The sequence below is a fragment of the Rhinoderma darwinii genome, chromosome 1, assembly GCF_050947455.1.
Source record: "Rhinoderma darwinii isolate aRhiDar2 chromosome 1, aRhiDar2.hap1, whole genome shotgun sequence".
NCBI lineage: Eukaryota > Metazoa > Chordata > Amphibia > Anura > Rhinodermatidae > Rhinoderma > Rhinoderma darwinii.
In genome coordinates this window covers 18,984,426-19,010,889 of record NC_134687.1, presented here as the reverse complement: position 1 = coordinate 19,010,889, position 26,464 = coordinate 18,984,426, and the positions used below count along the sequence as shown (strand labels likewise).

At 43.2% G+C, this 26,464-nt stretch overlaps 1 protein-coding gene across 5 annotated transcripts in view; it reads right to left on the bottom strand.

Annotated features, from left to right (window-relative positions):
* CTNNA2 (catenin alpha 2) overlaps positions 1-26,464 on the bottom strand; it is a 1,837,255-nt gene that overhangs the window by 387,716 nt on the left and 1,423,075 nt on the right. For all 5 annotated transcript variants that reach the window (XM_075855957.1, XM_075855967.1, XM_075855939.1 and 2 more), the window contains one exon: positions 15,014-15,166. In XM_075855957.1, the coding sequence (XP_075712072.1) occupies positions 15,014-15,166 (153 nt within the window). The remainder of the gene's footprint in view (positions 1-15,013; positions 15,167-26,464) is intronic.

Here is a 26,464-nt window from a genome sequence, read left to right as displayed (position 1 = left end):
GTCAGGATGACGTCAGAAGGCCGGCCTCCAGGGATGACGCTTCATCCCACGTGACCGCCTCTGCAGCCAATTACAGGCTGCAGCGGCCTCTGCAGCCAATCACAGGCTGCCGCGTCATACAGGAAGGTCGGACTGGAGGAAGAAGAGGGACTCGTCACCAAGACAACGACCGGGTATGTATGAAATGCTTTTTATTTTATTTTTAATCAGCAGCCTCTTTTCTCTATCAGTGACTGATAGAGAGAAGTGGCTGCCGATTAGTGTAATATATCTGTAATGTACTTCTGCCCACCCGGCCGTTGTTGAGCAACAGCTCCGTCACACACGGGCGGCACACGAATGCCTTCCGTGTGCCTTCACATTTTTTGACGGCCCCATTGACTAGCATGGGCCTCACGGTCACGGAATCTCTGACCAAAGTAGAACATGCTCTACTTTGGATCCGAACGGAGCAACGGGACCGTCAAAAAACCAGAGTGTGCATGGCCCCATTGAAATGAATGGGTCAGGGTGTTAGCCGTCAGAAAAACGTCTAGCACCCGGAAGAAAAAGACTGAAGTGGGCATGAGGCCTAAGTAAAATGTTAATTGTGGTGTTGGATTAAAGGAATTGTCTACATTGGACAATCCCTTTTTGTCAGACGGATCCCTTGATGCTAAGATTATCACAGGGTGTCCCACTACTTAATCCTTCAGCAAGCCACAATCTGTAGGGAACCCAACAGCAAGTGTTCAATTCCTCTTCAGCGCCACCACAGGTGAAATGAAATATTGCACTGCTTTCAATTAAATCAATAGCCTGTTCATGTAATGTATAGACATTCCAGCTGCCAGGTCCTCCAGAACAAGAGACACTCTTTGTAGATGAAAATCCTGAACACTAGACTTCAATTAACTCTGAATGTCCAAAAAGAGCATCTGAATATGGGTTTTCTAAAATCTTAAAGGGATTGGTCCAATAAGACAACTCCTTTCCATTTGACTTTTTAGGGCATATGGGCACCATAAAGGTGGGGTCTCCTCCTGGTGGACCCAGCCCATCTATGTATCACATCGTCAATCATTCAGACTTTGATGAAAAGATGAGCGCGATGCATGCGTCGGGGGAAGATTGAGTGGTGCATAACGTGCTATGAAGCCCATCAATAAGAACCTGGACTATTTTTTTTTTATATAGATTGATTTTTATAGAATATTCAATATAGTTTAGGAGACATTAACATAGTCTCAAAATACAATGAGTCAATTGACAAATTTTGAATGTGAAACATGCAAAAACTAGAAAAGTAACAGTTGTAAGGTAATAGGGGGTGAGGTGGAGAGGTAAATGGTCCCGGGGGACTGAAAAGCGTTTGTGTGGACATCTGTAAAGAATGCTTGGCCCACGGTAAGCGCGTTTCGGATAATTGATTAGGGGAATCAGATCTGCCTGGACGGATAGTAGACTGTGTCTAGGGGTCCCAGATTTTCTGAAATGTAATTAGGGTTCCCCATGTCAAGGTCGTTAGTTTTTCATGAGTTATATAATAATTTTTTCTTGATTTTCGAGAAGTCAAGGGTAGAGTTTTTTCTCATTTTAGGCAACTCCTTCTAGTATTGCCTCCCAATAATTCTTAATTCTTGACTTTATCTTCTGCTACTTTAACTAAGTGTCCACACAGAATTACTTGTAGACAATCACATCCTTGGAATGGTTACAAAAGCAGAAAATCTTTTTCCAATTTTTAAAACTCTAAGCCCACTTTTCATTAAAATATAGCAAGACTTCTAGAATGTTCTCAACCCCCTTTCCACATACACAGCAATAAGCCAATCCAAAACTTGACAACATACGGCACACAAACTGATTACTGTCATATTTTGAACCCATGTACCCGACGCGTTTCGTTAATGTCTTAGGCCCCATGCACACGATTGTAAAACTGCGGACCATACCGCGGTCCACGGATTTACGGACCCATTCAGTTCTAATGGTTGCGGACACATTTCCGTAGCGCTATGTATGGGTGTCCATGCCGTAGAACCGTTCCGGGAATTATGGAGCATGTCCTATTTTTCGTATTTCACGGGCCGTGCTCCTATACTTATTATGGGAGCACGGCCCGAAAATACGGGCGGACGTCAGCAGCCGGCCGTGCTCGCAATCGTGGGCTGTGATTACTGGCACGGTCGTGTGCATAGGGCCTTAATGAGTATACTGTACTATTTTATCTGCAAGAAAGAAGAAAGTAGGAAACCTTGACAGAAACACGGATCTTTCTGCACAATTATTATTATTTTCAAAGAAACGCGCTGCTTAGCAACTGATGCCTTACAAATCATATGCATCTACCTCCTGAGTGCTGCAGATATCATTACCAAGCAAATGTGATTCATCTGCTTGTCTCAGGGCCCGGTATATGTACACAATATTTTTTTAAGTTATCATCATATAAATAAGAAACAAGTTAAACAGAAACAAATAGTTGATAATTACCTCTCAACTGCAAACAAAGCCGACATTTATCAAAGGAAGTTAAATAGGTATCTACAGTACTAAATGGAAATGGAATTGATTAAAAAGGAATTTCAAAAATATTTCAATTTTTTTTTAATTTAATGTGGTGCATTAAAGGCTTAGACAAAAATAAGACCCTAAAGGATCGTAACCAGCTAGCTGAAATGTAAAGCAATATCACCGGAGAAATTAAAATGCTAACTTGTAAATGTGGCATTTAATAGCTATAGCAATGATGTATAGGACTGTAGCAGAGGCTCGGAGCTATGATTACTAGTTCTGGGCCTTCGTAAGTGAATAGCCAACCATTATAAAAGGCAACATTTTAACAGATATTACTCCTGGGAGGCTCATGCATGCTGAACCTGCCATGCTGCCATAGAGCCGAGCTAAAGATTCATCCGTCAACTTGTCCCTCTACGTAGGTGGCTATGTCCGGTAAGAATTGGCCATTCATCTCTTGAGTTAAGCGGCCTGTTGCCTTCAGCTTAATTGCGCCTATTAATGTTTTACATATTTAATATTCCACCTGTAAAGAATTATGTACTGTCGATATTAATAAAGGTGACGTTTTCAACAAAAGGGTTTTTGACACTTTAAAGGAAATTACCACCCAAAACTGTAACCGATTTACATTTTATTTACCTAGAAATCTTAGCGGCTATGAGCAATGAGGGGATTCTTTCCGGAAGGTTTGAAATGAATGCTGGAGATGGAGTTGATTGAGGAATTAGGAAATCATGAGGGGATGAGGACCTAGAGATAGTCGTTTTGCCATTAAAAGGAAAGTGGAGCCCACTAGAGGCCATTTGCCTAAAGCTCTATGTGTAGTAGATTCCTTGTCTGCTCCATAAACTGCTTTTGACAGTTGATCGACGGCCGTTGGTCTGACATTGAGTGAGCCGGGCACAGTGATTTAACTGGTCACAACCCAATGCCACAAAGAAGTTTCATTTTGCTCCAGGTTGGACCTGAGAAGGATGTGCGTAAGGCCTAAAGACCTTGTGCCCATGCTGTTGTTGCAGTTGACAAGCTCAAGTAGACTAATGATAAATGAGAACGTCAGAACTACAGGAAAGTAAAACTTTCAGTGTTGGAAGGAAGAAATCCCTTTAAATAGGGTATGTTAACATTTCATCAATGAGTGTAATCTCACCGTTTACAGTATTTCTTATACTCCACTCATACTCAAAGCTAGTAGAGAAAATGTTGCTGCTTACAATAGAATCTGTCAACACTGTGATGACAGACACACCCCTAACAGATACACTGAGCACCTAAACACAATGTCTCCTCTGCACTGCATTTTGGGAGCTTCTCTCTAAATTAGATGTAAACTATACAATGTTTAACGGTGAACCTATACTTTAAAGTGTTTGGCCCATAAAGGGCTTCAGAAACCCCCACAGCAGTAACAGCTGAAGGCGGCAGCCAGCCATACAGTTCCCCAGCAGTGGCCTCTGCAGGAGAAATGTAGCATTACATGATCATCATGCAAATGAACGTCCAACAGGCAAGGTCAGGTAGAAAGTAAGTCACTCTAGTAAAAGGGGATCCCAAGATAGGCACCCTACTATGCGATGTCCATATGCCCTAATAGGATATATCGAAAGGGGTTGTCAATGTGAGACAGTCCCTTAAAAATTTCCAATTCCCACGCCCGCATTCTGAAGTATCTGTAGTACTAAATTTTTTATTGTTCATTAAAGGAGTTGGCTCATCAGCCGATCGCCGTCAGTCCTGGCATAGAGCTGATTTTCCACCAGCAAAGCCGCGGCCAGCCAGTCATTTCCCCCACAACTGCTGCTGCAGAGGAAATGTAGTGTTACATGGCAGCCATACAGATGAAAGGCCGTCCATGTAATACTGTGGCAGCTCGAGTCTGCCACAATGGGTAGTTCTCAGTTCTGGCTCCCATAAAGGGGTCCTGAGTCCCCTTACAACTTTTCTATCAGGACTGATTGATGAAATGATGTATCTGGAGCAATCATAAACCTTGTATGAAATCTTAAGACTCAAATCCAAATACACCAATAAGAAATATTAATAATTCACAAACCGGGGATCAGATGTTTTACAAACCAAGATAAATGCAAAATCAATTAGTGATATTACTCAAAACTTCACAACAGATTCTCTTCCAATAAATAATATTTGGAGAATGTACTTTATAATGTTGCCAGGCAATTAATTCTAGCAGTGCAGTAAAGTTTTCTCTATATTTACTTCCGAAAATGCATTTATGTCTTAATGGCATGAAAATGTCTATCTCTACATAATTATGTCTCCACTTAGCCAGCTTAGTTTTATAATATGCAGTAAAATTGAACATTTCTTACACTAGTTTTGTATAGTGAAAAAGAGTTTGGTAGTTGATGGTTTTTTTTACTATAGGGGGAGTGCAAAATAACTGTGGAAACTTATTTACTGCCTAACTTCACTAGAATAACAGCATAGACATACAGTAATTAGTTTTACATACATTTGTAGCATCTCGTGTAGGCTTATTTATCTTTTTGGGGCTATTCTTTAGTAAATTTTTCAGATTTCTGAGTGACCACTTCTCTTCCTGTCCGGGTGACCACCAATCGAGTGCAGTTGGTGAATAAACCTTCTTTCCTCTAGACGTAGAGGATGCCCCACTAGTTACAGTCCTGGGTATAAACAGATCATGAGAGACCTTTGATATACTTATAAATAATTATTAGGTCACCCCTCTTCTAAACTAAAAAACCCTAATCTTGATCATCTTTCTGGGTATCATAGTCCACCCATTCCATTTAATACTTTAGTTTTCTGCCTTTGAACCTGCTCAAGCTCTACCATGTCTTTCTTGTACACTGGTGGCCAAAGCTGTACACAATATTCTATGTGAGGTCTGACTAGAGATTTCTAAAATGGTAGAACTATGTTCTTGTCATGTGTATCTATGCCCCTTCTGACGCATGACATGTTCTTATTTGCCTTGGCAGCAGCTGTCTGACACTGGTTGCTACATTTAACTTTACTGTTAACTAAAATTCCTAAATCCTTTTCCATGTCACTTTTACCCAGTGTTTTCCATTTAGTATATAATGGTGACAGGTATTTTCCATTCCCAGGGGCATAACCTCACATTTATTAGTGTTATATCTAATTTGCCACTTCTCTGCCCAAGCCTCCAACTTCTTCAGAATAATTTGTATTACAATACAAAATAGGGTCCAATACAGACTTTTGTGGTACCTCACTAGTAACGGTGACCCGATCTGAGTATGTAACGTTGATAACTACCCTTTATTTACTATCACTGATCCACTTACTCACCCACTTACAGACATTTTACCCTCGTCTCAGCATTCTCATTTTATGTACCAAACTTCTATGCGGCACATTATCAAATGTTTTGGGAAAAAAATCAAAATACATGACATCCAATGACTCACTCTGGTCCAGCCTAGAGCTTTCCTCCTTAGAGAAGCTGAAGATGCCGCAGTGTAACCCCAATTTACTTTAATGAAGCAGAGTTGCTTTATTGGACGCAAACCATTAACAAGTGTCGTGCTGCTTCCAGGAATAAGCAGCTGCATTTCTCTAATCCTATAAAAACCCCTTTAAGCAATATACCATTTAATTGACCATTTTTGTATTTCACTGATTGGCCATTCTAATAACAGTGGCCTATAGATTTGTGTGTGTCATGTCCATGACTAGAATATTTCCACAGATCTCTAGTCATGTTCGACCCGCTTGTGTCTCAAGCACAATACTGAACATTATTTAATTTCCCTGCCATGCATATACTACTCCTGGCTCATTTGTCACTCATGTCACATAGTTAGTACGGTTGAAAAAAGACATGTCCATCAAGTTCATCCAAGGGACAGGAGATAGAGAAGGGTAAACTATAGAACTTTGTTTAAGCCGCATAGATCCGCATAGATCCAACATGAACCTATCTGCCCTGAAAAGGAAAATATTTCCTCCTGATCTCCAGTGGCGATCAGACATGTAACAGGTTACATAGTTACATAGTTAGTACAGTTGAAAAAAGACACATGTCCATCAAGTTGAACCAAGAGATGGGAAACGTTTCTACAGATTGACATAGGAGCTAATATATTTTTTCATTCTAAGAAATTATCTTTGCCTTTTTAAAGCCATCTACTGTCCCTGCTGTGACGGCTCCTGCGGTGACTATTCCATAGATTCAGAAACAGGATTTCACCATATTATTTGTATGGCCCATTCATATATTTATATAAGTGTTAGGGATCTGCCAGGTACTTCATCTAGGTATACTCCTGGGATTAATCAATCCACACCTGAGGCCAGACCTGTTCGACTGACACCATCTCCCACCAACCAGGGTGGCAGGCTCAGGAGTGGGAGAGCCTATCGCGGCCTGGTCTGTCGGAGTTAGCTCCGCCCCCTGTCCTTTATTACCTGCCCTGTTCTCTCCCTCAGTGCTTGTAATTCTTTTGGATTCCTGGCCCCACTGCTGCTTGCTCCAGCCTGCTTCTGCCATGCTTCTGCCTTGCTGCAGTTCTGCTTGACCTGCTTTGCTTTGCCCCTGGCTTGCTTCTGTCTCCTTGCCCGCTTGGGTGTACTCACTTCGTCCTGGTCCTGACTGTCCGTTCGCCGCTCCGTTTCCTCGTGGCGTTCCGTGGCTACTGCCCCTTCCCTTGCATGTTCCCTGTTTGTTTTCCTGTGCACTTAGACAGCGTAGGGACCGCCGCCCAGTTGTACCTCGTCGCCTAGGGCGAGTCGTTGCAAGTAGGCAGGGACAGGGCGGTGGGTAGATTAGGGCTCACTTTCCCTTCACCTCCTTCCGGCCATTACATAATTACAAGCCTTTACCTAGTCTACCATTTCTCCTACGCTGACGCTATCATGGACCCCCTTGAGACCCTGGCCCAGCAGATGCAGGGCCTCTCCCTACAGGTCCAGGCCCTGGCCCAAAGGGTCAATCAGGGTGACGCTGCTTTAGTAGTACCCCTCACCTCACCTCTAGAACCCGACCTCAAGTTACCTGACCGGTTCTCAGGGGACCGTAAGACGTTTCTCTCCTTCCGGGAGAGTTGCAGACTGTATTTCCGCCTAAAGCCCCACTCCTCAGGTTCCGAGAACCAGCGGGTGGGTATCATCATATCCCGACTCCAGGAAGGGCCCCAAGAGTGGGCCTTCTCCTTGGCTCCTGACGCCCCTGAACTTTCCTCTGTTGATCGTTTTTTCTCTGCCCTCGGACTCATTTACGACGAGACTGACAGGACTGCCTTAGCCGAGAGTCAGCTGGTGACCTTACGTCAGGGTAGGAGACCGGTTGAGGAATACTGTTCTGATTTTAGGAAGTGGTGCGTAGCTTCTCAGTGGAACGATCCAGCCCTAAGGTGCCAGTTTAGGTTAGGATTATCTGACGCCCTGAAGGATCTGCTGGTTAGCTACCCCTCGTCTGACTCCCTTGACCAGGTTATGGCCCTAGCAGTACGACTTGACCGACGTCTCAGGGAACGTCAGCTAGAACGCTTCAGTGTGCTCCCCTCTGACTTTTCTGCGATCCCCCCCGAGGTCCCGTCTCCTCGCCCCTACACGGAGAACTCGGAGGTACCTATGCAACTCGGGGCCTCCATGTCCCCTCGACAACGTAGGGAGTTTCGCAGAATGAATGGTCTCTGCTTCTACTGTGGGGACGACAAGCATCTACTGAACACCTGTCCCAGGCGCAAGAATAAGAAGCCGGAAAACTTCCGCGCCTAAGTGATCATCGGGGAGGTCACTTGGGCGCACAGGTATTTCCCGTTAATGTGAAACGCAATAAAATTTTGCTTCCCTTTCAGGTCTCGTTTGCTGGCCGGTCTGCCACGGGCAGTGCTTTCGTGGATTCTGGCTCATCTGCTAATATCATGTCTGTGGAATTTGCTAGGTCTCTAAAGATGCCTTGTATTGATTTACCTTATCCTATCCCTGTAGTAGGAATCGACTCAACTCCCCTTGCTAATGGTTATTTTACTCAGCATACTCCTGTTTTTGAACTCCTTGTTGGCTCCATGCATTTGGAGCAGTGCTCTGTACTGGTGATGCAGGGATTATCGTCTGATCTGGTATTAGGTCTTCCCTGGTTGCAGTTGCATAATCCCACGTTTGATTGGAATACTGGGGATCTCACCAAATGGGGTAGTGAATGTCTTATGTCATGTCTTTCTGTTAACTCTATTTCTCCCCGGGAGGAGGTAAACACGCTTCCTGAGTTTGTTCAGGACTTCGCCGATGTGTTTTCTAAGGAGGCCTCCGAGGTGTTGCCCCCCCATAGAGATTACGATTGCGCTATCGATTTGGTGCCTGGTGCCAAGCTTCCTAAGGGTAGGATATTTAATCTTTCATGTCCTGAACGTGAAGCCATGAGGGTGTATATCCAAGAATGCCTGGCCAAGGGTTTCATTCGCCCCTCGACTTCTCCTGTAGGTGCTGGCTTCTTCTTCGTGGGGAAGAAGGATGGTGGTCTTAGGCCATGCATTGATTATCGTAACCTGAATAAGGTCACCGTAAGGAACCAGTACCCACTTCCTTTGATTCCGGATCTTTTTAATCAGGTTCAGGGAGCCCAATGGTTTTCTAAGTTCGATCTACGGGGGGCATATAACCTTATCCGCATCAAAGAGGGGGATGAGTGGAAAACTGCGTTCAACACACCCGAGGGTCATTTCGAATACCTGGTCATGCCCTTTGGGTTGTGTAATGCCCCTGCTGTCTTCCAGAATTTTATTAATGAAATCCTGAGAGAGTACCTGGGTAATTTTCTTGTTGTGTACCTTGATGACATACTGGTGTTTTCCAAGGACTGGTCCTCCCACGTGGAGCATGTCAGGAAGGTGCTCCAGGTCCTTCGGGAGAATAATCTGTTTGCTAAGACTGAAAAATGTGTCTTTGGGGTACAGGAGATACCATTTTTAGGGCAAATCCTCACTCCTCATGAATTCCGCATGGACCCTGCCAAGGTTCAGGCTGTGGCGGAATGGGTCCAACCTGCCTCCCTTAAGGCGTTACAGTGTTTTTTAGGGTTCGCCAACTATTACAGGAGATTTATTGCCAACTTCTCGGTCGTCGCTAAGCCTCTTACGGACCTTACCCGCAAGGGTGCTGATGTCCTCCATTGGCCCCCTGAGGCCGTCCAGGCCTTTGAGACCCTCAAGAAGTGCTTTATCTCGGCCCCCGTGCTGATTCAGCCCAACCAAGAGGAGCCATTTATTGTGGAGGTTGACGCTTCCGAGGTGGGAGTGGGGGCCGTCTTGTCCCAGGGTACCAGCTCCCTCACCCATCTCCGCCCCTGTGCTTACTTCTCTAGGAAGTTTTCGCCCACGGAGAGTAACTATGATATTGGCAACCGCGAACTTCTAGCCATTAAATGGGCTTTTGAGGAGTGGCGGCACTTCCTGGAGGGGGCCAGACACCAGGTAACGGTCCTTACGGATCACAAGAATCTGGTTTTCCTAGAATCGGCCCGGAGGCTTAATCCTAGACAAGCTCGGTGGGCACTATTCTTTACCAGATTTAATTTCTTGGTTACCTATAGGGCTGGGTCCAAGAATATTAAGGCTGATGCTCCGTCACGTAGTTTCATGGCCAATCCTCCTTCTGAGAAGGATCCTGCTTGTATTTTACCCCCTGGTATAATCGTCTCTGCCACGGATTCTGATTTAGCTTCTGATATCGCGGCTGATCAGGGTGCAGCTCCCGGGAACGTCCCTGGGGACAAACTGTTTGTTCCCCTGCAATACCGGCTGAGGGTACTCAGGGAAAACCATGACTCCGCTCTATCTGGTCATCCTGGCATCTTGGGCACCAAACACCTCATTACCAGAAACTATTGGTGGCCTGGGTTGCCTAAAGACGTTAGGGCTTACGTCGCCGCTTGTGAGGTTTGCGCTAGGTCCAAAACCCCTAGGTCCCGACCTGCGGGCCTACTACGTTCCTTGCCCATTCCCCAGAGACCTTGGACCCATATCTCCATGGATTTTATCACCGATTTGCCTCCATCTCAGGGCAAGTCGGTGGTGTGGGTGGTAGTCGACCGCTTCAGCAAGATGTGCCACTTTGTGCCCCTTAAGAAGCTACCTAACGCCAAGACGTTAGCTTCTTTGTTTGTGAAACACATCCTGCGTCTCCATGGGGCCCCAGTCAATATCGTTTCTGACAGAGGGGTACAATTTGTTTCCTTATTTTGGAGAGCTTTTTGTAAAAAGTTGGAGATTGATCTGTCCTTCTCCTCCGCCTTCCATCCCGAAACTAATGGCCAAACGGAAAGGACCAACCAATCCCTGGAACAATATTTAAGGTGTTTCATCTCTGACTGTCAATTCGATTGGGTCTCATTCCTTCCCCTTGCTGAATTTTCCTTGAATAACCGGGTCAGTAACTCGTCAGGGGTCTCCCCGTTTTTCTGTAATTTCGGGTTTAACCCAAGATTCTCCTCCGTCTCCCCTGGTTGTTCCAATAATCCTGAGGTAGAGGATGTTCATCGGGAACTGTGCACTGTCTGGGCCCAGGTTCAGAAGAACCTAGAGGCGTCCCAGAGCGCACAAAAGATTCAGGCGGATAGTAGACGTTCTGCTAACCCCCGGTTTGTCGTCGGGGATTTGGTCTGGTTGTCGTCCAGGAACTTGCGCCTTAAGGTCCCGTCCAGGAAGTTTGCTCCCCGATTTATTGGACCTTATAAGATCATTGAAGTCCTCAACCCTGTATCCTTCCGTCTGGAGCTCCCCCCATCATTTCGCATACATGACGTCTTCCATGCCTCCCTCCTTAAACGCTGCTCCCCGTCCTGGTCCCCCTCGAGGATACCTCCTGTTCCCGTTCTCACCCCTGAGGGGGTGGAATTCGAGGTGGCCAAGATTATGGACAGTAGGATGGTCCAGGGCTCCCTCCAGTACCTGGTCCATTGGAGAGGATACGGGCCGGAGGAGAGGACTTGGGTACCTGCCCGTGATGTTCACGCTGGGGTATTGATCAGGAGGTTCCACCTTCTCTTCCCCACTAAACCGGGTCCCCTTAGTAAGGGTCCGGTGGCCCCTCATAAAAGGGGGAGTACTGTTAGGGATCTGCCAGGTACTTCATCTAGGTATACTCCTGGGATTAATCAATCCACACCTGAGGCCGGACCTGTTCGACTGACACCATCTCCCACCAACCAGGGTGGCAGGCTCAGGAGTGGGAGAGCCTATCGCGGCCTGGTCTGTCGGAGTTAGCTCCGCCCCCTGTCCTTTATTACCTGCCCTGTTCTCTCCCTCAGTGCTTGTAATTCTTTTGGATTCCTGGCCCCACTGCTGCTTGCTCCAGCCTGCTTCTGCCGTGCTTCTGCCTTGCTGCAGTTCTGCTTGACCTGCTTTGCTTTGCCCCTGGCTTGCTTCTGTCTCCTTGCCCGCTTGGGTGTACTCACTTCGTCCTGGTCCTGACTGTCCGTTCGCCGCTCCGTTTCCTCGTGGCGTTCCGTGGCTACTGCCCCTTCCCTTGCATGTTCCCTGTTTGTTTTCCTGTGCACTTAGACAGCGTAGGGACCGCCGCCCAGTTGTACCTCGTCGCCTAGGGCGAGTCGTTGCAAGTAGGCAGGGATAGGGCGGTGGGTAGATTAGGGCTCACTTTCCCTTCACCTCCTTCCGGCCATTACAATAAGTTAATCATGTCCCCCCTTAGTCATCTCTTTTCAAGGCTAAATAGGTTTAGTTCTTTTAATCTTTCCTCATAACTTAGATTTTCCATGCCCCTTATTAGCTTCGTTGCTCTTCTTTGTATTTTTTCCAACTCCAGGGCATCCTTTCTATGAACTGGAGCCCAGAACTGAACTGCATATTCTAGTTGAGGCCTCACTAATGCTTTGTAAAGTTGTAATATTACATCCCTGTCCCGCGAGTCCATGCCTCTTTTAATACAAGACAATATCCTGCTGGCCTTTGAAGCAGCTGATTGACATTGTGCTGTTATTTAGTTTATGATTTACAAGTACACCCAGATCCATCTCAACAAGTGACTCCCCCAGTGTAGCTCTCCCTAGGACATATGATGCATGCAGGTTGTTGGTACCCAGATTCATAACTTTACATTTATCTACATTAAACCTCATTTGCCAAGTGGATTCCCAAACAATAAGTGTGTCCAAATCCGCTTGCAATTTACTAACATCTTCCATAGACTGAACTATATTGCATAGCTTGGTGTCATCTGCAAAAATAGAAATAGTGCTATTAATCCCATCCTCTATATCATTAATAAATAAGTTGAATAATAGTGGTCCCAGCACTGAACCCTGGGGTACACCACTTATAACTGGGGACCATTCAGAGTAGGAATCATTGACCACAACTCTCTGGATACGGTCCTTGAGCCAATTCTCAATCCAGTTACAAACCCTACTTTCTAAACCTATAGTCCTTAATTTATCCATTAGGCGTCTATGAGGGACAGTGTCAAATGCCTTTGCAAAGTCCAAAAACACTAAATCCACAGCGGCCCCTCTGTCTAGGCTTCTGCTCATTTTTTCATAAAAACAAATCAGGTTGGTTTGACAACTTCTGTCCTTAGTAAAACCGTGCTGGCTGTCACTTTTAATACTATTTTTTGTCACATAATCCTGTATATAGTCTCTCAATAGCCCCTCAAACATTTTCTCCATAATTTGTGGGAGAGGGTTTAGGAAGGTTACTGCCCCGCAGAGGAAATTGCACAGCAAGAACTTCAGACGACACAAGTATAAGATGCTGAACAGAACTTTACTCCAACAGAGACACAATCTTCTCGGTTACAATATTTGGTACATAAGCTTGACGGTTTTACTAATAAATAGGCTGTATACTTGTCAGCTTCCGATATGACCGGTGGGAACGGGACATTGTGTTGACTAAAGGTTCAGTCTCAAGTTAAACTTGTGGTGCAGGGGATCTTTGTTCTCATATGAAATGCTGAGCTAGCCATACGTCATTCAGCCTTGCAATACAAAGTCTTTTTGGTGAACCAGTCACTTAGTAGCTTGCACCCTACCTGGCAAACTCAACTGACAGCTCTCTCCCTGCCCGGCTATCCGATCTGGCAGCTCACGCCCTGCCTGGCTATACAATCTGGCAGCTCTCGCTCTGCCTGGCTACCCAACAGCGGCTCACGCGCCACTCGGAAAATTCACCCACTCTGACCTGACTTCTTCCTCCCTCTCCTGCTTATCCCACACACATCACCTTTCTTTCTCTCTCCTCCATCACTCACAAACTGTCACTATAAAAAAAAAAATCTCCTCCCATTTTTTTTAAAGGGTCCGCACACCAAAATTGACCTCTGACGCTAATCTGCCTTCACAGAGTCCCGTCCGTACAAAATATATAGTGCTCTATGGAAATGAGCCTGTTCTCCTAAGACAAATACAGCTGCATTACATAACATAACATTAGGTGCTTAACATATATACCGATATATACACCCTACAAGCATTCTATACATTTACATATGCACTGATATTTTGTTTGAAGAAATTATTATTTATTTCAGTTACTTATATAGCACCAACATATTACACAGTGCTGTACAGAGGTCCTCTTTTTTACTGTCCCCATTGGGGCTCACAATCTAAATTCCCTATTTGTATGTTTTTGGGGTGTGGGAGGACACTGGAGTACCCGGAGGAAACCCACACAAACACGGGGAGAACATACAAACTCCATGCAGATGTTGTCCTTAGTTGGATTTGAACCCAGGACCCCCGCGCTGCAAGGCAATAGTGCTAACCACTGAGCCATGATCTAAGCCTTTTAAGCAATCTACTGTTACTTCTGTGACCAAATCCTGTGGTAGACCAGTCCACAGTTTCACAGTTCTTAAGATAAATGTTGAATTAACAAATTCTGATGCAGCATAAGTGAAGACGTGCCTGTTACAGGAGATGCCAGTCCTGTATTCTGCTTCTCCCAGACATAGTTTCATTTACTCATTAGAGAAAGGATATATTTTCTTCCTTCTCAAACCTTGTATCAAAGAGGGAGCACAGTGACTGTCTATGAGCAGATCCTATTCACTTTTACATTACAGCTTAAACAGGGTTAGACATAGGCAGACAAGCAAGCTGACCCTCCCACAGGCTGAGAAAAGTAGATATAGATCCTAGCATGAAAAAAAAAACTCAGAAAGGTGCAGATTTTATACACTATTAGTGATGAAACGTCTCAGCACATTGAGGAATTGACTGCTTTGTTCAGAATGCATGTCATTTTTTTCCTTTTAATACATGTAATAGGCCTAATATTAGATCAAATCTGATAATTTGCTATTGTTACAGCCTTTATACATTGCTGATTATATAATTTTTTACAATATATACATTTAAGTATCCATAACTCACAATTATTCCAACATGAAAATGTGACTTGAGAACATTCCTTTGTCTTTACTAGAACAATGCCAAAACTTAAAAGTCAACTCAGCGCCGCTCATTATCACAACATTATGCTTTAATACCTTAGAAGATACATGAAAGGCGATCTTTTGATGTAAAACAAAGGCTTACCTCAACCAATTTGTTGGCATGTTCGCGAAACACTTGGGCGTACTCTTTTACTTCCTTCTCATTACCACTCTTTGCAGCCTCAATGAGAACCAGCAGGGGAACATTTGTCTCCAAGAAAGAATCCGAGATATGGTCCATTACTGCCTTCCGGAGCTAAAGGAGAGAAAATGGTTGGAAAATAAGATTGTGTCTTTTTATTGGGAAAAGTATTTAACATGTAAATCTGCAAAATTAACTTGTCTATATGCGAAGTGACTTTTAGAATATTTTTTCCTTGTATAATTGTTTAAAGACCAATCTCAGGGAGATGTACTAAAACGGAAAGAGTATAAACAGTCACTAATGATACTCAGAATAAATAACCCTGTAAAATGTACAGACGTAGCAGGTTAAAGTTTCTAATTTGCCACATGATGCCATCTTTTTGAAGACCATTAGGCAGTCCTCCATCTACTTAAAATATATACAGGTATGTCAACTGACACATGGCGTCATCTTCAACATAGTTGTCTAGGCACTGTTTACATCAGTGGCACCATCTGTATCAACAATGTATGTATATATATATATATATATATATATATATATATATATATATATATATATATATATATATATATGAATATATTATTTTTAAATATGTTTTGGTTTTTTTCACACAATGTACATCATGTACACTGGAAGCAAGAGAAAGTCCTGAATGGGACTTATACATCAAAATGTATATCATCTGAGCATTCCAAATGCCACTTTCATAATTGAAGTTGCACTTTTCCCTCCCGACAAAATTTGATGGAAAATCATGGTATCTATTGACCTCTATGGAATTCAGCCATATGTCCTACCTCTTCCACTTTTGACCCAAGACCTTCCATACAGCAGTGGGCCCCTGATCAAGAACAGTATGTGGGCCCCATACTCTCCATTAGCTCACCAAAAAGAAAAAACAGCCGTCAAAGTCTCTCTAACCATTCAACAATTCTGAGCCATTGTCAACAGCTCAGTCCATACATGCATTGCAATTGACAGTAGAGAGCTGCTTTTAAGGTGGCAGTGGGCCCCCTACTTGCTGGGCTAATGTGCCACTGCACAGGTTGCACCAATGGTATATCCGTCCCTGACTATATTTCCGCAGACATTGTCTATGTGGTTCCTAACTGCATATTGGCTCCCACTCGGAACATTTACACATGATTTCTTTGGTACCTATAATTGTATCTATTAAAAGTGTTGTCCTATTAGGCATATTAGTCAATATGCCGCTCAGAGAGCCTCCCTGTGCGGCATCTTAATGGCCAACATGTAATACTACGTTTCCCCTGCAGTGGCCGCTGCATGGGAAATGTATAGCTGCCCGAGCCTTTATCTTGGAAAATCATCTGTGATCTGTGTTGCAGTTCCGATATGAACAGAGTTCTCTATGGTGTGACAACACTTTTAAGATAATTTCCTAGCCAATAAAAAAAGTTGTGCAAGTACTTTGACATGAAAAGTAGAACTTACACACCGAGAACCTCAAGTAATTGTCTCTGACAATATGAAATATTGGGAGGCTCGGGGCAGGATATTACATTGCCCACTGGGTCACTTTGATGTATTGGATTTCACTTAAAATGTGTCTTAATATATGTCTATAGGTATATGTATCACACAACTGCCCCAAACCATTGCAATGCCAGAGCCACCTTATAGCACAGCCATAATTCAGAAAATTGGGGTAACTTACAAAAGATAGAGAGTGATGCTTATCAAACAATCCTTTATGACTCTCACATTAGATTTATTATGCAGAAAATAGAGATCTGTTTGTTTCACATTCGGAAATTCAGACATTTTCCGATGTTTATTTTCATTGTTAAATAATAACCTTTGTGCTGATTTTCTTACACCGATAATGTAACAACATGATACAATATATCAGTAACCATCTTGGCAGAAATCCCAGGAAGTTACTGTGGCAACGACAGCGGCAAGTCTTCACAATTTACATGTTTTATTTAAAAAAATATCAAAGATTTATGAGATAATCAGCATAGACCATAGAAGACAATGATGTATATATATATATATATATATATATATATATATATATATATATATATATATATATGTATTATCCTTTACATTAGAGAACAGCTTGTGTATCTTCACCTTTGTATCTGTATCTGTGTATCTTTCACTATTTTACAGTTCAGATGTGTAAATTATCTACATAAAAGTACACTTACAGTTTGTATTCACAATCCAGCAGGTTTCTGAGCTGCAATTTCCTAGCGCCCCCTGCTTGATCGGTGTATTAAAACAGCTTGTTCAGGTGATTTTCAGTCTGGGAAGTTTGGTCATTACACAGGACACTGTATAATAACCTGATACAGAAAAAATAACTTTCCCAGAATCCAGTTTAGTAGAGAAAAAAACAAGCTAAGCTGGTAAGGGTTTGTTTATCAACAGGCTCGGTAAGAACCAGCAGAATTGTGAGTTTAGCTCTGGAGTATAATACAGGCTGTAACTCAAGATAAGTATTGTAATGTTTTTTTCCAAATTTGCTACATTTTATGTATATTTTTTTGTAAATTTACAACACTTTAAGTAGATTTATTCTTTATGTAAATTGTCAAATGATATCAAAGGTCACCATACCCTTTAAAGGTCTTTAAAATGAGAGAGTTCAGTTTGCAATGTAACCAGTGCTTAAATTCAGTTCCAGGACCGAAGTCTGAAACGAGGAGGGATGACCCCATAATGGGCATGCTCCACCAGCCATCCCCTTCAGCAAATTCCTACCACCAAGTCAGAAATGCAGCCGAAACTGTTGGGGCCATGTTACATATTGTGAGCAGCATTGCAGTTCTATTTTTCAAAAAAGTCCCCTCCATCCTCACAGGGTGATCATCAGGTGATCTGGTTGGATTTAGTTTCAAAATTCACTTCATCCATGAACCAAGTTCAGACCAAGTGGAGACCCCTGTTGTACTAGATCAATAGTACAACAGATCTCTGAGATTCTGGCTACAGGAGAGGAAAACCTGTTTATAGGTCTAGTCCATATGGGCTGATAAGTACATACATTTTTATGGAGGGTCTCCTCTACCGTTAATAAGATGTACAGATGTAGCCATCTTTATCTTGACTCAGCGCACTAAATACACAGCGGCAACACACTTTAATTTGACTTTTTCAATGGCTTTTCAATGGCTTTTGTGGTTTGATATCACGCTGCAGCAAGTTATCAGAGTCAAGATAAACTTGGCTACATCTGTATATCACAGAAGTGTGATCATACAGTTAAATATACAACAAACTCATCAGCTTAAATTTACATTACATTGACTGTTCATACTAAAACATTAAGAAAGAAAAACCCTACCAAAACAACTGAAATGTTTTAGTGATCGTCATCCCCCTCAAATTCTAATTAATGTAGGGCCCACTTTTCTGAATAGGACGAGTCTTTGTCCCAGTACAGACGAGGATGACATATTTCTAGGATTTGCCATCAATATAATACACATACCTGACTGATCTAACCTCCGCTAATCTCTAGAACAAAGTAGCAGTGGCGCTAGACAAATGTCATGCCACTTGGTCTCCAGTTGTCTTGCTTGAGTTTTTTCTATAGGGCACATGGTCGGCCATTGTCTATAATAAAGCGGACATTGATGCCATAACCTAGCCATATTCTGTCAATGATGTCTGCAATGAGACAAGCTCTTTAAATTTATAAAAATGATATATGGCACTTTTTGGTTGCAACCACAAATGAAAACTAAAGAAAGACGACAAAAATAATAATAAAACACCTTTTAGCCGGTGTTAAGAACGTTACATTGAACATTTCTGCCTTTTGTCAGATGTTCATCCTTCTTGGGCGCCTTGCAGCTCGGCAGCAGCTGTAGAAGTACAAGTCACAGACTGTGCTGGAGAGCCACAGATATCCCACGCCTGATGTACAGTGTCTGCAGTCCTAATCACAGAGGAGCAAAGCTGACTGGCATTTTAAGCACATCCATGTGGCACAAAGTTCATGTTACTGGCTTGATATCAAAAGCACAGCGGACGCCACATACATGAGCTCTGGGAACTGATAAGATGCAAATGACAAAACAGATATGATGCTAATTAGGGATTTCCCACAGTGCATTGCACTACTGAGTCAGATAGGAGCACAGATGACAACATCTGAAGGACACTTTGATGCCTTTCAGGCTTATCTATATGTAACACATACAATAGGTTCCATAGGCATTCAATATATATGGAGGACGCCTTGTCGTGGTACGTGGGCAAACACAATGTGCGCTAAGATCCTCCCTATTGTAAGTAGATTTAGTAGTAATGTATATGTATTTATATTTAGTGGTTTAGGTGGCATTAGTGTTCGCAGTGTGCTGTTGCCATTCTTTTTCTGCTGTCACAGGCGTTCTTGCACCTTTATACATATTTTGTTTCATTTTGTTGGAATGTGCTGTTCTATATTTTGTTGTGTTTATGGTATCCATATATGTGGGGTTAGTGACTACCTCCATTTTTGATCTTGCACTCCTCCCATTCTTCCCTGGGTGATTTTAATTGATTCAATGCTGGTTCCTACCATCCCCAGATATATATGTAGGCTTAGTCCCAGTTCTGGGTGTATGTGCAGAGTAGGTCCCCACCTATGGAGGACTCCTTGTCGTGGAAGGTAGTCTCACACAATTTGATCAAAACGTGTGCTAAGAACCTCCCTATTGTAAGTAGATTTAGCAGTAATGTATATTTATTTATATTTAGCGGTTTAGGTGACATTGGTGTTCTCAGTGTGCTGTCGCCATTTTCTTGTGTGTTGTATATATATATATATTTTCACACACACATTCTCCAAATGTTCAAGAGTATGTACACATCCCTTTTTATTAGTGGTTTCAGCACATCCATTACTAATTGGTGTGTGTGAATTTAGTAAAATATAGGGCCTTGAATCATTAGCGGCAGTATGGGCTATGCTGAAAATCTCAAATGTCAAAATATACTTGACAAGTTTTTACCCTAGTTATGGGGTGGAAATGTCTAAGAGCAACATCAGATACAGTATGGCAGGCCAAACATAATCACAGGACCAGAGTGTTGTGTTTAGGCTTCGTTCACATCTGCGCTAGGGCGCCTTTCCGACGTTCCGTCTGAGCTTTCCGTCAGAACGGTGCCCTGACAGACACAAACGGAAACCATAGGTTCCATCACCGAGTACGCTATTGATTCCGGCAAAACAACGGAACCTCTACACAACAGATACAAATGGAAACCATTGGCACCAGATCCGTCACCATTGAAATAAATGGTGATGGAAATGGAAACCTATGGTTTCCGTTTGTGTCTGTCAGGGCTCCATTCCGACGGAAAGCTCAGACTGAACGTCGGAACAGAGCCCTAGCGCAGATGTGAACGAAGCCTTAACCCGTTAGTGACCACCCCATAGTGTTTTTACGACGGCCACTAACGGGCTTTACTCGGATGCAATAGCCTTTTTACGGTGCCGCATCGGAATAAATAAACAGAGCAGGGAGCCGTTAAATCTCCCAGAGGTAGCTGAGGGCTGGGGGCGTCCCTGCTCGACCGGATGAGATCAATATTAGTATTGATCTCACCCGTTTAACCCCTCAGATGCGGCGCTCAATAGCGAGCGCCGCATCTGAGTTGTTTTGGGGAGAGGGAGGGAGCTCCCTCTCATCCCACTGACACCCAGCGATAAGATCGCCGAGTGTCTGTCTTCTATGGCAGCTGGGGGGCCTAATAAAGGCCCCTAGGTCTGCCTGTAGTGTGTGCCTGCTAGGTCATGCCTGTGGCATGACCTAGCAGATGCTTGTCCGTTTTACACTGACAGGCATAATACACTGCAATACAGAAGTATTGCAGTGTATTATAAATGCGATTGTATGATCGCATATTGAAGTCCCCTAATGGGACTAGTAAAAAAGTTTTAAAAAAAGTTTACTAAAAAGTGAAAAAAATAGAAAAATATGAAAAACCCACTTTTTCCCCTTACAAACTGCTTTATTATAAAACAAAATAAAGTTCAAAAGTTACACATATTTGGTATCGCCGCGTCTGTAACGACCCCGACTATAAAGTTATTAAATAAGCTAACCCGCACGGTGAACGTCGTAAAAAATAAAATTCAAAAACATTCAAAATTTGCTGTTTTCTTTGAATCCAGCCTAAAAAAAATGTGAGAAAAGTTGTCCCGCAAAAAAAAGCCCCAATACAGCTGCAACGGCGAAAAAAATCGAAAAGTTATGGCTCTTCAAACATGGAGGCACAAAAACAAATAATTTTGAAAAAATGAGTTTTTACTGTGTAAAAGTAGTAAAACATACAAAATCTATACAAATTTGGTATCATTGCAATCGTAACAACCCGCTGAATAAATTTATTGTGTTATTTATACCACACGGTAAACAGCGTAAATTTAGGACGAAAAAAGTGTGGCAATAGTGCCGTTTTTTTTCTATCCCCCCCCCCCAAAAAAAAAGTTAATAAAAGTTAATCAATAAAATCTATGTACCCCAAAATGGTGCTATTAAAAAATACAACTTGTCCCGCAAAAAACAAGACCTTATACAGCTATGTTGACGCAAAACTAAGAAAGTTATAGCTCTTTGAATGAGACGATGGAAAAACGTAAAAAATGGCTTGGTCGTTAAGGTCTAAAATAGGCTGGTCATTAAGGGGTTAAAGAGGATGTCTCATGAAAACAAACCCCTGTCCATATTCCATATGAGATCACGTGGATGTCATAGAGAGTGGTCATCCTGCTCGTGATCGCTCTCTATGAGTCAGAGCAGGGAGCAGCTAAGTGCAAGATGTATAGCCAGCCGGAGCTTCCCCGGTGATGGTTGTAGGCTCTAGGTGCCAGACCCCCGGCGATCATCTGATCGCTGGACGGCTATCTTTAGGGGAAGGGTTGTCTTCATAAGACAACAATTTTAATGAGCAAAATTCATCTGTCCTCAAAGGCAAAACCTACAACCAAGTTCCAAACTACCTGTGAAATTAAAATCACCACGAGAAATGTTCATTGGAAGCTTTAGCTATTGTGTTTCCATGGCTGACCATCCACACACAAGCCTGAAATCCCTATGCACTATTTCTAGTCTATTTTAAAATATTTTTGATTTGTCCAAGGAGACAGCCATTTTGTTGACCCCTCCCCCACAGTGCCAGGGAATAGGAAACAGGTTGTTGTTCAAGGAGCATCAGACTTGTCTTATGTTATTCTTCTCACATCAGGATGTGACGCTCTTGGGAGGATGGATACAGAGTACATGGTGCATACAGTAGATGTGGAACCCTATCCTACTTGGATTGTCCTAGTGACAGACTCACTTTACTATTGTAATGGCACACGGGCGGACAAAGATAAATAAGGGCCCCTGTGCATAAACAGCGTGTGGCTAGTATGATTGCAAAAAATAATTTTCTTCTACACAAAACAGGTGGATAGTCATAATATCCCTTGCAGTCTAGTATCATGAAGGGATCTATGGTTATATTCTTCGTGATCCAGGGCAGTGCAGGGGCTTATGGTTACATCCCTGCTGGTTTAGTGCAGTAAAGGGTTTTATGGTTACATCTTTGGTGGTCTAGGGCAGTGAAATGGCTTATAGTTACATCCCAGGTGGTGATCTAAAGCAGCGCAGGGTTTTATTGTTACATCCTTGGTGGTTAAGGTGGAGAAGGTTTTTATGGTTACATACTTGGTGGTCTAGAGCAGTTAAGGGTTTTATGGTTACATCCTTGATGGTCTAGGGCAGAGAAGGGTTTTATAGTTAAATCTATGGTGGTTTAGGGCAGTGAATGGTTTTATGGTTACATCCTTGGTGGTCAAGAGCAGTGAAGGGTTTTATGGTAACATCACTGGTGGTCTAGGGCAGTGAACGGTTTTATGGTAACATCACTGGTGGTCTAGGGCAGTGAACGGTTTTATGGTTACATCCTTGATGGTCTATGGCAGTGAAGGGTTTTATAGTTAAATCTATGGTGGTCTAGGGCAGTGAAGGATTTTATACAGGAGGTAGCCGTCTTTATCTTGGCTTTTAGGGCAATGAAGGGGCTTATGGTTATATTTCTGATGGTCTAGGGTAGGAAACTAATAATAAAATTGTATAACTGAGAGCATCTCTGTAATTTATGAGAGACCCATGGATACTTGAGAGGAGCAGCATAACCACCTGTGGCAAGAGTAAGCCTCCCTGCAGCTGAACCAGCTATCCAGACTATATGTCCACCGCTATAGTGAGGTTCTCTTTGAATGCAGAATAGAAGTTAGTAACATAAACTTTAGTCTAGACTACTGGTAATCTTCAGTACCATAGACCAGTATTTCAAGAAAAACATGCTGCCCATTATTGTTCGTAAATATTGTACGGAAACAAAACCCATGTCATGCAGTTATAATGATTTTGCTGGGACCCATAGCTCATCAACAGATGATATCCACACTGTAACATGTCAGCGTTGGTAAAGTGGTTGTCATGGCAACCAAAACAAAATTCGGAATTCCCTTGACTTGAACGCAGGTGTGTAGTAGTGAGGTTCATGACCAAGTAGAAATATTCCAATTTAGCGGCTTTACAGAGATTAGGGACAGGATCACTAGATTCGACATAAACATGACCATCAAATGCAAGCGGAGATTGTGACAGCCTTCGGGATAACAATACATCATAAAGTGGGATTTCAGCAGGAGTCGAGGCCCTTCAACCAAACAGAAAATGGACAGTTCTATCATGGTAAACTTCAGTAAATGAAATGCACAGATTAAAGCTCTCCATATTTGTTTCTTACCAAGCTAGACTAGGCTGTTAAACAGTCTATTGTGCAGTCTACGTCTTGCTGCCAAGTTAAAATGTCCTGTTTTGTAGAACTGTCATTGTTTTTCCAGTATAAAGACAAAAGTAACTCAGGTATAGAATCAATTGTACACCATAAATATCTGCATTCTTTCAAAGCGGAGGTGGCTAGATATTCCTTTGAAACACATTCATAACTGTGCTACTAATTCTTCCATAGACTTTGTTATTTGTACAATGCCAGTTATTTCATTTATAAATGAATAGAGACTTTTACAAAATTCTTTATACTATAATCAGTAGATGTATTATTAGTCCCAGAGGCGTAGCTAAAGGCTCTTGGGCCCCGATGCCGAGGTTCTTCTTAGGCCCACCCCCCAAACTTCTCATGGCCGACGGCCCGCAGCTTTCAGTTGCATTGCTGGGTCTCCTAAGTGACCCAACCATGCAGCACTAGCCACCAGGGACGTCACTAAGGTCTTAAAACGTCAGGGGAAATAGCCCCAATACATATACCCTCCCAAAAATTTGTGTGCGTGTATGTACAGTATATGTGTATATAGGAGACAGCATCTCTAAAGCACTAAGACCCTATAGCTATGGATAGGATTAGACACAAGGGCCCAGCAGACGGTATCACACATGATGGGATTAGATACAGTGGCTCAGCAGACAGTATCATATGTGATAGGATTAAATATAGGGCCCAGCTCGCTGACATTGCGACTCCAGCGCTGGACCCAGGAAAGCTAAGTATAAGAATTGTTTTGCTTTTTTATGTGTTACTAATTATTTTTGTTTGTTTGTGGTTTTTTTACAGGTTGGGTTGTTGGACTACTTCGGATTCGAAGTCTACATCGATAATGTTGGTTTTTTTTATTCTAAAAAAAAATGGTTAATGAGAGATGTGTGTGGGATTTTTATTTCAATAAAATATTTTTTCTATGTCCTTGTATTTTTTTAAACTTCATTGTTACCACCTTAGAAATGTCCGCTGGCTGTTTGACAACGTCCATTACTAAGGCGGGGCTTAGTGTTAGCCAGGGCAGAGGCTAACATTAACTCCCATTATTAGCCCGATACCCACCGCCTCCAGCAGTACCGAGAAGAGCCGGGTACGATCCAGTACCGGACCATCTGTAGTGATGGAGGAGCATTGGCGCGGCTGCAGGCTGATATTATTAGGCTGGGAAAGCCCAAAAACTATGGCCCTTCCCACTCTGGTAATGCTATGCTGCTGCTCCTGTGTTATATCTGGCTGTTATAAAAATGGGGGAACCCCACATCCTTCTTTCCAATTATTTTTCACAACCAGCCAGACACAACATAGCAGCAGCAGCCTAGCATTACCAGCATAATAATACCAGCCCGCGGCCACCGCAGTCCCCGAACATCACTACAGATGGTCGGGTACCGGATCGTACCCGGCTCTTCCCGGAACCCCTGGTTGCGGTGGTTACCAGGGTAATAATGGGGATTAGTGTTAGCCTGTTCACCGGCTAACACTAAGCCCTGCTTTAGTAATGGACACTGTCAATCAGCCAGTGGCCATTACTAAGGCGGTAGTAATAAAGTTTAAAAAAAATACAGAGACAAAAATAGGTTTATTGAAATAAACCCCCCCCACAACCCTCGTTAAACATTTTGATAATAAAAAAGCCGACATCGAAGTAGTCCTCGAATCCGACGTAGCCCAACGACCGAATCTGTAAAAAAAAAAAAGAAACACAAAAAAAAACACATTCAAGCCTGCCATGTGAATTAATAACGCAGTCGACTGCGCTATTGATCACATCAAAACAACGGAACCGTGTTACAACGGTGGCAAACGGAAACCTTTAGCAACGTTTCTGTCACCATTGAGATCAATGGTGAGGAAAACAGAAGCTGAGGTTTCAGTTTGCCTTTCTGTTGAGGGGTTACGCAACGGAAACCTCAAACAGAACCCCTCAACGGAAGGGCAACGGTGATATGAACACAGCCTAACACATATGGTAGGCTTAGCGGCAGGGCCCATGTGCATGTGTTATACTGTTTGTTGGACCCTGTATCTAAGCCTACCACATGGCAGGCTTAAAGGTGTTGTCCAGTCCCCAAACATTGACGGCCTATCCTCAGGATAGGCCATCAATAGCTGATGGGTTGGGGTCCGACTCCCGGGACTCCGCCAATCAGCTGTTTTGAAGGGAGTACAGCGCTCGTACGAGTGCTGCTTCACCTTCATTTCCCTTATTTGCTCACACTGTGAATCGTTGACACGTCCGTGTCGGCGATTCACAGTGTGAGAAAGTGACTGGAATGAAGGAAAAGTAGCGCTCGTACAAGCACTACACCCCCTTCAAAACAGCTGATTGGCGGGGGTCCCGGGAGTCAGACCCCGACCTATCAGCTCCAGCAGACAGTGGTATAAAAACGTACTCTCTTCGGCCGCAGCGGATGTCCTGACTCCTTCCAGGGTCGGGATGTGCGCAGCGCATAGCGTTGTGACGTCATGCGCTGCGCACAGCGCTGTGACAGCAGGACCTTCGCTGTGCTCCGGAATGACGAGGGTAAATACTGTCAGTTACTATAGTAACAGGTGCCATTGTAGTTTATTACATAGGCCCCAGTTACTATCGTAACTTTC